The sequence below is a fragment of the Anopheles darlingi genome, chromosome 3 (assembly GCF_943734745.1).
Source record: "Anopheles darlingi chromosome 3, idAnoDarlMG_H_01, whole genome shotgun sequence".
Classification (NCBI taxonomy): Eukaryota; Metazoa; Arthropoda; class Insecta; order Diptera; family Culicidae; genus Anopheles; species Anopheles darlingi.
Window position 1 is genome coordinate 61,732,042 of NC_064875.1, and position 12,758 is coordinate 61,744,799.

Consider the following 12,758-nt stretch of genomic DNA (forward strand, 5'->3'; position numbering starts at 1 on the left):
CAAATCCCAACGTAAAAGCGCATTTCGGTGAGTGGCGTGGCTGAATGTGAATGTCACACAACAATCGATACACGATGTACACTGTACGACGCAAACCACAACTATCTGTTCGGTACAGAGAGACAAATTCAGTGGCAGGAGGAAAACGAAACCCACGAATACTATATACCATGCACTAGGGTATTCTGTTTTATCATTATTCGAACAATTATGTGTTTATATTTCGTATCCTTTTTGCACATTATACCACATTGTCTCGACGAAGAAGGCCTATCCATCTCTGTAATTGAAGTGGCCGCCATTAAAGAACCATAAGTAGGTCTCAGTGCGCGATGTTTTCTTTGTCATTGTTTGTTTAAACACACGTATTGGCCGATTTCTTTTGAAAATATCGTAGCAACAATCCGGCCAGCTAACTTTAGCCGTTTCTCTATAGTTAAAATCAGTCAGGAAGTATTTTTTAAAGACTCTTTTGGACAGATACACGCACATCAAAACAGGAACCGCATGCTTTCGATGGTAGTAATAGCGAATGTATTTCATATGGCTCGATTTTATTATTTTTCTTTTCTCTTATACTTTCAGGCGACAGAAGGAATCCGAAAAATGATATTTGGAAATCCCGTGGAAGGTTTACTTCATTTGTTACATCTAAAGCACAATACACCCAGCAAGGGAAGCTGCGTACGGCCACGACTTGTGAATACCAGAATGAATTGCCAGCACGAGAAATGGATTACACAGAATAGGGAAACTAAAACTAGCAGCAGCATCATGCACGCTGCCGGAGGATTTGATCATGATAATTTTTACTTAGCCGAGTGGAAGCAGCGTCCTCGTTGTATCCTTTACATCGTTGCACCACTACCGTGTGTATCCTAACAACTCTCAGATAATAAGCTCCAATCGCTAGATAAGCTAGATCCGTGTTCTTATGCAACCGGTCAGTGTAGGTATCACACTAATCAAAACAAAATAAGAACGGCAAAGGTAAGACTGCATTTTTCTACCTTTTTGTAAATGCGTAGCTTTCAGTTCTCGGTGCGCAAGAGGATTTGTGACAGAAAAAGACAGGCAAGAAGAGTAGAAGAAGTAGGATTTGAATTTCAAAACAAGAAACAAGTCAATTTTTAAACCCTACACTCCGCTCAAATCGCATAATTGCTGACGGTTCAATACCTAGGCGATAAATCATGCTTTTGAACCGGCACTGCATATCTGCATAAGAATAATCGTTTAATCGAAATATTTCCCAAAAGATGCCAAACTTTTGTTTCGTTACACCACGGTGAGATTGGTTTAGTTGCTGTAGCTCGGGTTTTGGGATTGATAGTTGATAAGTGAATGATGAGATGGTATGTTCTAGTGTTGCGTTATCCGTGAGTTATCGCCAATCATTCGTTTCTGTTACAATATGGTAACCAGCATAGAGCTACTTAAAAAGAACCTCTCCTACTATTTCTAATCACGAACCCTTTATATTTCCTCCTAACAAGAACTATCAATGATCCGAAGAAGCTATTTGAATTAGTGGAATGACGACACCATTGCGAGGAACCACCATACATTCTGTAAGAATAACATACCACGAAGGGCAGGGCAGGGAAGTGAATATGGGCATTTAACTATCTACCAATAAATGATCGTTTATAATAAAATACTAAAATATTTTTTTACTGCCGAACATTCAAACGCACGTGTGGAGTTCACGAATTCACCAAACTCACCTCAGATGACGTTTACACCGACAACATCAACATTTCTCGGACATCGGTGCTCCGTTTTATTCGCGATTTTTCATATTTAATAGATATTTTTAGTTAGTATTACTTACGGGAAAATGTTCACCCTTTGGTCCCTTGTGGAGGCCACGCTGCTGTTCCTGAATGCCGTGTGCGTTTTGAGTGAGGAGCGGTTTCTCTCTAAATGTAAGCAAACGCCTACTTCGGCCCGGTGCGATTCTCCAGGAGCGGTCCGTTTTACGCAGGTTTTCCATTGGTTTCCGCAATTTTCCAGATGGCTGGGGCATATCGTCGCAGGTGCAGGGTTTCGGAGAACCGGCGACCACCAAGGGCCAAATCTTAATGCTGGTACGATCCATACGAACAGTGGCCAAAGGTGAGTACCGGCGACACAGCAGGAGGAGCAAAGGAAATGATTTCAACTTTACCTTGTCCATTTCTTTATTTTCAGTTCCCTTGATATTGTTCAATATAATAGCGATAGTGTTTAAATTACTTCTAGGTTGACGCCGGCCTAATACCGCGCGTGTCCGTATGTTATCGATAAAATAAATAAATGCAAACCCTCAGCCTTTCACTGCTTGTTCGCTTTGAGCGATTTGAATTTGTTCTCTAACCGGATGGTGTACGAATCGAGCTGATAAGCGGCCGCCTCCAGCTTGTCCACCGTTGCCTCGATGTCGTCAATCCGTTGAAGCAGTGGTTTCTGCAAACAGATAATCCCGGGCAGTTAGTAATCGATGTTGGATCCCCCGGGCCTTAGCCCGACTTACCAACTCCTCGTATTTTTGATTCAATTCTGCGTTCTTGGCGGCTATTGATTGGGACATCTGCCGCATATCGGCCACCTTGGTCATCATAGCGCGGTTCATGTTCTCAATTAACTTGTAGTCGTCCACGGTCGAGGCTAATTCGTGCGATATGTACTCGCCCGTTTTCTGAAACATCTTCGTGGCCAACCGCGAAAGGTTCGGATCGTGCGCATCGAACGGTTCGAAGCTCGAAGTGGATGTCGACAAAGTGGGGCCCTTCCGGGGTGAGTCCGTAACACCGTAATCGTCCTCCATTTCGGAGCACGCAACGAATTTCGCGAACAAAGTTTACAAATTTCCAGGAACGGAAAATTTTCCTTTTTCAGAGTTCTTTTGTTTTGGTTTTCCGTTTTGATGTCTACTTTTTTTCTCACCAAAAGTTCTCGTTGCTCACCACATCTCACTAGATTTGAATTTTTTGGCGCTCGAACCGTTGATGCTAGATCTCGCGCACGTGTTTCTATAAAGCGAGGATGTTCTAGACATTTTTCAACACATTTTTATTTTTATATTTGAATGAAATTGCTATTACTTCAGAAGACCTTTAATTGTTGTTTCAAAACTGAATCTGAACTGAATCCTAAATAATGATGAAAAGCACGTGGTTTAGCGTGGCGGAAACATCCACCTAGGGTTCGCATTCGCTCGTTCGGCTCCCCGTTCGGCATCGGAACGCACTACACCAGCGTCCATTCGGACTCTCGCACACTCGCTCGCGGTCGCTCGTAAACGGCGAACGTTTTACATGGTTTTTACGAAAACACTTCGATCGGCCAGGCAACGCGGTGCCACTACTGCATATCCGGCATATCGCCCTGTGCTTGTGTGCAGTTACGTGGTGTGCGAGTCCACATCTCTGTCTCGTTTCGTCCTTTGCCCGATGCACTAGTGTTGCAGGACTTGCACCCATACACACAAGTATACGTATGCATGTAAAGGGTGAATTGAATCGAGAAGTACTCGCGCTGGCCCATCGCGGTCCACACCCGTACGTACGGGTACAGATTGCATCCTGCTGATGGGCCACGTGCACACCATCATGGTAGTGCATCGCCGTCCGTCCGTCCGTCCGTCCATTGTCGTCGTCGTCGTCCTGCGTCCTTGACCACGAAGTCGACGTTGACGTTTATCGCCCGAAGGCGCGTCACTACCGCCGCCACTATCGTTACGTCTAGCCACGATATGCACATGGTAGCCCTCTGCTGGTACTCGTTCTAGTAGTTGTCGGTCGTGGTGGTCGTGCTGGTCGTCGTCGTCGACATGCCAATTCTCCGGTATCTTTTCAATGGATGAATGTGCGATAGAAAGGGCAGGGATGAGGCAGGGAGGGAGGGTTGACTGCACTCGAAAGGATGCGGCGGAGAATAGGGAGAATTTATATATAAACGATGTGCAGTAAGCGCACAGCCAGTCAGTCATACTTTGTAATGCGATGCGGTGCAACCTGGTTACCATTCCGGTGCCAGCAACCGGAACGAGTCACGCTGCTACTCGCGTCTAGAAGGCGTTGCACCGTTGCCATCGTTTGCGCCCAGTGAGTGTTCGTGGCTGTGTGCTCGTGTGTGTGTGTGTGTGTATATTTGTGGTGCGCTTTGGTGTCCTTCTTTGGGCCACTTTACTCCAAACGAGAGTTTCGTGTGGACCAGTGTCACATACATTCGTGGCTGACCACTTGTGTGCCTGCCTTGAGTGGGAACTGAAAAGCGTGTGTTGGATTAACAGCCATTTGGTAAACGGAAGTAGTACCGCACAGTCCCGTTGTGGTCAGTAGAGTGCATAGAGATGTAAGGATGCGATTGTGGTACGGTATACACGGCGCCTCCATCGACCGTTTGGGAGTGATGCTCTGCACACTTTGATTGAATTACGATGCAGGAGAATGCAGGAAAATACAGAACAAAATCGAGAAACGTGAAGCCTGCTGGCCTACTTAGCTGTTTCTCGGAACACGGCAGCATCCAGATCGGTTTAAAGCTTTACTATTCACCGTACGCCGATGGCCGATGCATTGCGGACCTTTTGCAGGATATCACTTGCGTTCGTGTCCATTTGATAATCTCTTGGGCCAGGGGGGTGGAGGTTTAAGAGAAGTAATTTGTTGGCATCCGTATCTCTCGATTGCATTCCATTGCGTTCGCTGTGTGTGTGTGTGTGTGTGTGTGTGTGTGTGCCGCTTGCTGCTGCTCATTAACCGTGATCGATCGCTAATCAACCGCATTTAAACCGTAGGAAGCTGCAGCAGTGGCAGCATCTGTAAGCAACTAGCAGAACACCCTCCTATCAATAGCCAACATCCTCTGTCCTCTCCCCAAGCCCCATGGGATGCATTCGGTCAGTGAGCAATCGTTTGTTTGCCTTGGCGTGCATCCGGACCGTAATTAACGTATACTGCTGAATGTAGGATGTAGGTTCTTTTGGCTCATCAACAACGCCGTCCGATGGATGGATAGATGGCGCTGTAGACGTGTAGAATGCTTGTAACCACCAACATGTGTGGTTACCTGGACTGAAAGCACTCTGTAATGAACGAAAGAATGAGAAAAGAACACATCAAAGGCTACAGGAAAACAAAAGATAATGCATGATAATGGAAGGCTGCAAACGAAAGGAGGTTGAGGTTTTTGACGTTCTCTGCCATCGCTATTTCCTTTGGTTGGTCTAGTTTAGTTAGGAAATTATTATTTTAAGCAACTGAAGGTAATACTAGAAGTCTTTTCTACTGGATTTGAGTCTATTAAAGTTCACATCTGTTTACGAACGTTGCTATTCGCCCAAAATCAGGCAGGCGTCGGTCCAGTCCACAAACTTTTCTCAGAATTACCAAATATGGTGTTGTGTTCTTCGAATTCAAGATGTACTGATATTGTTGACGTGGAACTCAGTACAATGAAGGCACCGTGACTAGTCTTCTTCTGCTTATCATAAACCAGATTGCTGATACGACAACCCCAAAAAAGCGAATGAAAAGCCCACCATTGTCTAAAGTTTTGCAATAATTCCACCGCTGTTTTCCGCCATCCCAAAAATCTCGCCATCCTAATGAAGCCTGACCCCAGACAGTGGATGAATTGCACGCCCCCAATTCCGGGCATCACACGCCCAGCGCAGGATGGTCTGCACTTAAACTAATTATTTCCATATTCTAGCGCACTGTAGAGCCGTGCGCGCGGGCGGCCAGTGGCTTCTCATTACACATTGACGCCAGTTTAATTGTGTACATTCCCGATGATTTACTTGGCCTCGCCAGCCACATCAGGGTGAGCGCGGCTTCATCAAATGCGGAAGCTCGTATCATGACGATCCTTGGTGGCCCGGGATTTTCGACAACCCGTTCGTTCTCTTTGGGGCGCACGCACACAGACACACACACACACCGGACGTCCGCTAGGTCGCTCACCAGTTGTGCCCAGGATTCGGTCGTCGCTTTCACCATCTGACGCGACTTTACATTCTCTCTCTCTCTCTCGCGCTCTTTTTCTCTCTCCCTGGCGCTCCCGGGGTTCTTGTGCTGATCGACAAGAAGGAGGATCGTGGACCATGCATGGCAGAAACTTCAGGATAATGATGGTTGGCAGCGCAGTGGTGATGGGGAGCAGGGAAAGAACTGTCGCAAAAGAAACGAGCGAAAAAAGGGGGGTTTGGCCAAATTTTGAAGCAAAACTTTGAAGTGCCTGCTGCTGCTGCTGCTGCTGCTGGGCTCGACGCAACGAATGGGCGAAACAACTCCACTCCCGGGGTGTGCATTTCTTGCTCGCCGGCCAGTCATCCTGTGGGGTCACTTTTTCATTTTTGTCTTCGCCCTTTCTTTGCACTAATGGTGGGCACGGCAAGCGGCACGATGAAAGCGGATTCACTTGGATTCATTTAGTTTTTTCGTTTGTTCTTCCTCTCTCCTTTCTTTCTGTCTCTCTTTCTCTGCGCATCTGCATTTAGAAGCTAGAAGTTTATGCGAAACGACGCTTGAAAGGGGCTAGACAATGTAAGAGCCGCGCGCGGCAGTCGTTCGGGGAGGAAGGGAAGGGAATGCAAGGAAAATGAGGCGCGTGGAAAAAAGGTCCATCCCTTCCCTTGTTTCGACGCGTTCCGGTTTCCGTGTTCCGTGTTTGCCGTCACAACGCGTGAGTGTTGGGGAGTGCTGGAGGTGTAGTGCAGATTTCGTTAACAAAGCAGGCCTCGGCGTGTGTTTGTGTGCATATGTACTTAGCATGCCATGGGCAGCCGCGTGATGGAATGCATGAGCGTGCCCGCGTGCAGGCGGCATCCGCTTTGAATGGAGGCTCCCCACGATCGAACGAGGACATCCTGCCGGGAACACACAAACACACACACACACACACACAGTCAATCGTGCTGCATCAGATCATCACGGGTCGCGCTCGCGTTACTGCAGCAAAAATGTAGTTAGAAATGGTTGTGGAAAGTGCAACACTGCTCGACAGACTGCTCGAGGCAAGCACCCAAACACCACCACCGAGTGCTGTGCAGTGTGTCGAGTGCAACCGGAAGGCGTTTGAAAAATCCGAAAAGAAAAACACTGGGTTGGAAAATCATGTTAAGCAAAGGCGGGGCGGGGCCGGCACGGTGAACGGTGAACGAAATCCGGCTGCTATCAAATTGGTCACGTACACGATGCCGCTGGAAAACGTTGCAACTCAAAAGTGAAAACACATTGTTCCCAAGGATTGGCGCCCATTTGCGGCGCTTTTAGTCGTCGTTGCACACAAACACACACACACGCGCACTGTGTGTAGTACGCCCTGTGGGGGGTGCGTAGTGGAGGTGGAAGTAAAAATCACTTACAACGAGGTGAACAGCATCCTTCTGCACCAGCAAACATGGGCGGTGATGTCATATGCATCGAATCGGACGAGGATGACGACGAGGAAGCAGATGACGAAGCGGGCTCGCGTGCTCCTCGCACATCACGTGGGGTTGGTGGTGGTGGTGCAGGTGTACGTGGGGGTAAGCAACAGGGACGCTCGGCATCGACCGGTGGTGGCGGTGGATATTGGCGACAACGGCGTATCGGTAAGTATCGCCTCACCGGCTTCCCGGTGTTGTTAATCCGCAAAAAAAGCGCGAAGCTAGTAAATGCATTCCAAATCGTGGGGCCGCGCGAACGTGACAGCAGGTTAGCAGGTTTTATGTAGAACATATGGTTTTTTCGTTTCACTTTAATGTTTTGCTTTCGTTCTAAAACATAGCCGGAGGATTGTTGGAAAGAGTCTTTTCGGGCTGAACTTTCGTGTGTTTGAAACAATGGTGGTATGGGTTCTTGTTACTGTTTAAGCTAACTATGTGTGGCGTGCTTCTGATTGTTTTCTTTCACATTTGTTCTTAAAAATATTTGTGGCTAATGTGGCTAAACTTTTTTAGGATATTGTTTAGATAAATTTAAAATTCAGTTATCGCCGAAATATTAATAGACTTCAACGCGCCATTTTAGATTTCTCTTTTGAGCTCGGATGGTATTACTTTCCTATGCGTGTTTAAACGACTTGTTATTTTACTTCTCTAACCTCGCCACCAACTTGTTTCCTGGATCTGGATAGTGTTTGCACAAAAGTACACAAATGTAAATGTCAACCAAGGTACAACCATTAAGCGAATGTTTTCTCTGAAGTGGGAATAGCACTTCTGGAACATATTTTCGTGGTTCCAGCGGTTCCATCCAAGCATGCATTTGCCTCGCACCCGAGTGTTTGCGTGCATTCCTTAGAAATACAAGTGTCCTACTTGTTTTAATACATAGCATGTGTTTGATCTCGGATGAACAGAACATGCGAACTAACATTCCGTTTACGTTCCTAGGATCAGGCGGCAACGAACATGCAAAATGTCGCTTAAGTTATTACTACGCAATTTTCTGTTTTGTTGGATTTTCAACAAATTTCACACTATCGCACCCAAGATTCACCATTGTTTTCACCAGCTTTTCACGAAATGAAAGTGACAATTCAATTGCATGGCAGGCAGGCAGGCAGGCAGGCCAGGAAGCAGTACATTTACATCCATCCATCGCTTCCGGTACGCTCTCATTGTGTCACTCCGTAGACACTCCCGGAGAGGGGAGATTCCGGGGCGACGAAGACGCTGTGTGAAGCAGACACACCAACCGTTTCACCATCTTCTCCCGTGCATCGCGGTATGACCTTCGCCGCGGCGCCGGTCGCGATAAGAGCGACGTCGCTGACGCCACGGTGTCGCGATGGAGGCGCCACACTTTAACACAAAAGCTCATCAACCGAGCTGCGAGCTGCTGGCCCTGTGTCCTACGTACGCTCACCGGATCCTCGGGCATATCCTGTACGCCAAGTGTGCGTGTGTGTGCCTGCATGACACTGCCACTGTGGATTGTACGTGTAGTCTGCTTACATAACCTCAAAAACGGAGAACCGAACCACCGCGTCCCTGCTGTTTGTCAATTACAATTTCCCGTTCCATCTCCTGAGGGAGCAGCGACATTCGGGGATTCGTAAAGTTTGCGTCTCATGTCGGTGGTGCATCGGCGGAGGCGACAAACCAAGACGCCAGCCCAGGCTAGGGCCAGGCCACGAACAGGCAGCACCGAAACGCCAGAAAACTATTTCCGGTCCGGGGGAAAGTGGTACCAATTTATATTTTCTTTCACTGGTCGCTCTTCTTGCTGCTTCCTTCACCCAGCATGCGGCGAAGAGAAGCTCCTTCTATTGGCTGCATCGCGTGTGTGTGTGTGTGTGTGTTGGTTGCATGGCATGCTGGCAGCTTGCTTTGTCGGAACCGTCGCACCAGGGCGCGCACCGAAACGTCACAACTTCCGATCTCAGTATCATATTTGTACACTTTTCCGCTTTTCCGACATCGTTTTTTCGGGGTTTCAACCCCCCCTCCCCCTCCCTGCATCATCGTCATCATCATCATCATCGATAGGAATCTCTTATTAATCACCAAGGCGAACTCCGGGAGTTCGCCGAGCAATCGCAGCAGGCGGCGAGTCTCGTGATGCCGTGAAGTCAGGCAACCATTAGTGACTGTTTGTTCTCGGCCTCATCCTCCCGGACCTTCTTCTCTGGGAACGGCGGAACGGTATCCGGTCGCACACGAAAGCACGACATTAAGCTGGCCAGCGTGGGGAGGTGTGTGTTTTTTCCCCGGGGAGGAGGACGCGAGCAAATAGAAAGCTAAAGCTAAAAACAAAGCCAAACGCCAAAAAAGGAAAAGCTAAGCCAAACGAGCGGGCGAACGAACGAAGGAACCTGACAGGAAGTCTTCTGGCACGGAATTGGCCGAATGAAAGGAAGGTAGCAGCCACCTAGCTCCTCTCTTCGTCTCTATTTCTCTCTCTCTCTCTCTCTCTCTCTTTTTTTTCTCTTTCTTTTTTCTCCGTGATGTCAAAACGCTTGGCTTGGAACTGGGAATCGATTGTGTCGCCGGCACGTGGCACGCGGCGGAAGGTTCCGTTCTGTCGTCGAGTTGATTGGTGCATCTGGTTGGCTGGCAGCTGATGGCCAGTGAATTGTGCCCGATCATGCAACATAAATCAGCATGGCATGCCGGTTGTCAGACGGTATGCGTTGAGCTTTGTCTGTTTCCATTCGCAGCAGCAGCAGCAGCAGTTGAGTTGACGCGCTGCTGACATGGTGCATGGCTGACTCGCGTTTTACATTTCGTAGTGAGTTGTGGCCCCCCCGCCGTACCGAGAACTGGTTGAAGCTCATCAATCCAAACCTCGAAATCCCGGTTCGAAAAGGGGGGGAGAAAATAACCGGGAATGGCGTCCGCCGTAACGAGCGCTTTGGCACTCAAAGTGTCGCTACAGTGCTGGCTATGAATTTGGCCACCTCATCGTCATTAGGGACTGCGATTTGCACCACCAACCGCCCTCTCCCTCCATTCCCCCTTCCCGGGGACGCCTGAGTTCCTGTTTCGTCAATTAAACAGTGGCCAGAGAGGGAGAGAGAGAGAGAGAGAGAGAAAGCGAGAAGGAGATTGCTGGCTCCGTCGTTGCACATCATCGCTGTCACGATCAGTTTTCATTCCGGCGCTCCGAGGTAGTTCCGATTGCACAGTGCAACATCCCCGTTTTCCCCATTTCCTCGCCCAAGACACCTGACACGGATCGCAGGATGAATTTGCCCTTTTATTGTTTCCTTCGGACGGTGGCGTCTCTGCAAAACCACAAACGATGCGGGAGCTTGCATCGTCTTACATTAGAAGGTGATTTATGGGCAAGTTTATGGTTCCCGGCCTGACCGGACCTCAACTTTGCGGGGAAGCAGAAGCAGAAGGAGGAGGAAGAGGAGGAAATTAAATATTAATGGCTTGTCGAATGCCACTACCTCCGCCCCCTTTGGTCGAGGCCAATGGACGCGGGTATGCAATGGAATGCACTATCCGCTACTCCGCCAAGAGTCAGCATTTTTGGTACCAGACGACGGACGGTGGGATGGACACGGATTTAAAGGAACCAAAACAGGGGGATGCGGGAACGGGAAGCAACAAAAGCGTAAGCCTCGGGACCATTCCAAAAACCTGGTCCATGTGCCTGCCTGCCTGTCTGTCTGTGCTGATGCAGCATTAATGTGTGATGCGGATGGATCGCTCCGGTGCTGGTGCTGGTGCTGCTGCTACTGCCGTTGACGGTTTGACAGATTTGTCTTCATTGTCGGCTACGCTAGGGTTGTGTTTTGTGTGCTGGCAACCATATTCTAATGATGCCCTTCTGCCCTTTCGTACAGCTTGTGTATGTTTAATGTTTGGCTGCGGTTTATCGGTTACCTTCTCAGTGCATTGCTCTTTTTCTTGCAGTCGGTTACGTACCCGGTTGTTACCGAGTATAAAATGGAAGCGATGCGGAAGAGATACCCGCAAAGATGGTAGATGCATTAATGTTTACAATCATTTATCACTCCCGCCTACCGGTAGGGGGGGGGGGGGGGGGGGGCGAATAAGGGAAGGGTGTTTCATCTAACGATCGTAATTGTGCTGTGGTGGCAACTATGGTGGCAACGTGATGATGGTGGCGTAATTTAAATAGGACGCTCGCTAACACAAAAAAACACCATTAATGCTCGAATGACGGCGATACGGTTGAGTTTGTGTGTGTGTGTGTGTGTATCTGTGGCCTGAATTCTGAGTGCTTTGGCACTTTTTGTCGAGTTTTCCGTGGGTTTTTCTTTTTTCCTCTTCTACTTTTGCTCTTTTAATTTCTGCTTCCAACACCTATTTGTCATTCATCAGTTGATTGCTGCTGACGGCTGGCGTGGCAGTGGCAGCAATGTAGCAATCTGCACAGCCCCAAATGGTGCTGCTAGCTGAAGGAATAAGGGAAATGGTGTTTGGTAGGTCCTCCGGGGGGTTAGAAATTGCTGGTCCCTACAAACAGAGCGAGCGATCGAGCGGAAAAATGGCGATGAAAATCGTACTGCATTCCGTGAAACAGAAAAAAGGAGAGCGAAAAGGGAGAGCTGTGGCGCGAAAATTTAAATTTTAAAGAATAACAGATCCTGATCCCGTAACCCCAAGCAACCAACAACAGGAATACTGAGAGTTGGAAAAATCGTTTGTATCTAGTATTCATTGGAAAATACCCGTTGTAATGGCTTACTATGCTGACTCCTGTATTGAGTTAAACTTCAAAATGGATGGATCTGCTATCGACAGATACCTTTTCCAGAAAACGATTCCATAATCGATCGTTCCGTTGATGTACTTCCGTAAAACACAACATTTGTTGTGTCTAACGAACCTCTCTCGTTCTCTCGTTCTCTCTCTCCCGATGGTTGAATCAAAGTGCAATAACACAGTGCACCAACTATCCCATCCAAGGTAAACACATTTTTCTCTCAATTTCACCGAGCTCCAGGTCGAGCAAAAATTCCGGGAACCACGTCCGAGGAGAGCTGCACAATTACACCGACCGGCTACCTGACCTGGTGTAATCCGGGCCCGTGTGTTAAATACCAATAACCAGTAAGCGACCACCAGCATTAATAGCGACCCACTTTTTCCTTCCTTCCTTGTGCTGTTTTATCGATACGGCTCTGGGTTTCGCTATTGTTGCGTCGCTATCCTTCTGCTTCATATTATCATCCGGCACGTGCCACGGAAGGAACGGCAGAGTAGCATAAGCGAAAGCACCCTGACCATCCAATTGTCAGCTAAACTGTTTCCGGGTCCGGGCGTAGGGTCTGGCTTCAGCTCAGCTGCTGTATCGCTGCACCGT

General features: G+C 48.2%; 4 protein-coding genes across 5 annotated transcripts in view; 3 read left to right on the plus strand and 1 right to left on the minus strand.

The window, feature by feature from the left end:
• Window positions 1-1,674, plus strand: part of LOC125957398 (tyrosine-protein phosphatase non-receptor type 61F) — a 16,376-nt gene extending 14,702 nt beyond the window's left edge. The window contains exons 8-9 of one of the 2 annotated variants that reach the window (XR_007469229.1): window positions 1-27; window positions 586-1,674. The exon at window positions 1-27 is cut by the window's left edge and continues 357 nt beyond it. Coding sequence is in view for 1 of the 2 variants with exons in the window: in XM_049690072.1 (XP_049546029.1) it covers window positions 586-610 (25 nt within the window). In the remaining variant the exon portion in view is untranslated. The remainder of the gene's footprint in view (window positions 28-585) is intronic. The other variant, XM_049690072.1, reaches the window with a different exon arrangement.
• Window positions 1,675-1,744: 70 nt separating this feature from the next.
• Window positions 1,745-2,319, plus strand: LOC125957442 (immediate early response 3-interacting protein 1). Its single transcript, XM_049690139.1, has 3 exons — window positions 1,745-1,928; window positions 2,017-2,118; window positions 2,194-2,319. Exons 1-3 carry the CDS (start codon window positions 1,841-1,843, stop codon window positions 2,247-2,249), a joined length of 246 nt encoding a protein of 81 aa, XP_049546096.1. The 5' UTR covers window positions 1,745-1,840; the 3' UTR covers window positions 2,250-2,319.
• LOC125957435 (biogenesis of lysosome-related organelles complex 1 subunit 2) lies at window positions 2,159-2,888 on the minus strand. The gene is made up of 2 exons (XM_049690128.1): window positions 2,516-2,888; window positions 2,159-2,448 (listed from the first exon to the last, which is right to left on the minus strand). Exons 1-2 carry the CDS (start codon window positions 2,807-2,809, stop codon window positions 2,317-2,319), a joined length of 426 nt encoding a protein of 141 aa, XP_049546085.1. The 5' UTR covers window positions 2,810-2,888; the 3' UTR covers window positions 2,159-2,316.
• Window positions 2,889-6,879: 3,991 nt separating this feature from the next.
• The window catches only part of LOC125955682 (uncharacterized), a 42,929-nt gene continuing 37,050 nt past the window's right edge, over window positions 6,880-12,758 (plus strand). Inside the window, exon 1 of the mRNA XM_049686823.1 lies at window positions 6,880-7,582. Coding sequence (XP_049542780.1) covers window positions 7,390-7,582 — 193 coding nt within the window. The 5' untranslated portion in view covers window positions 6,880-7,389. The remainder of the gene's footprint in view (window positions 7,583-12,758) is intronic.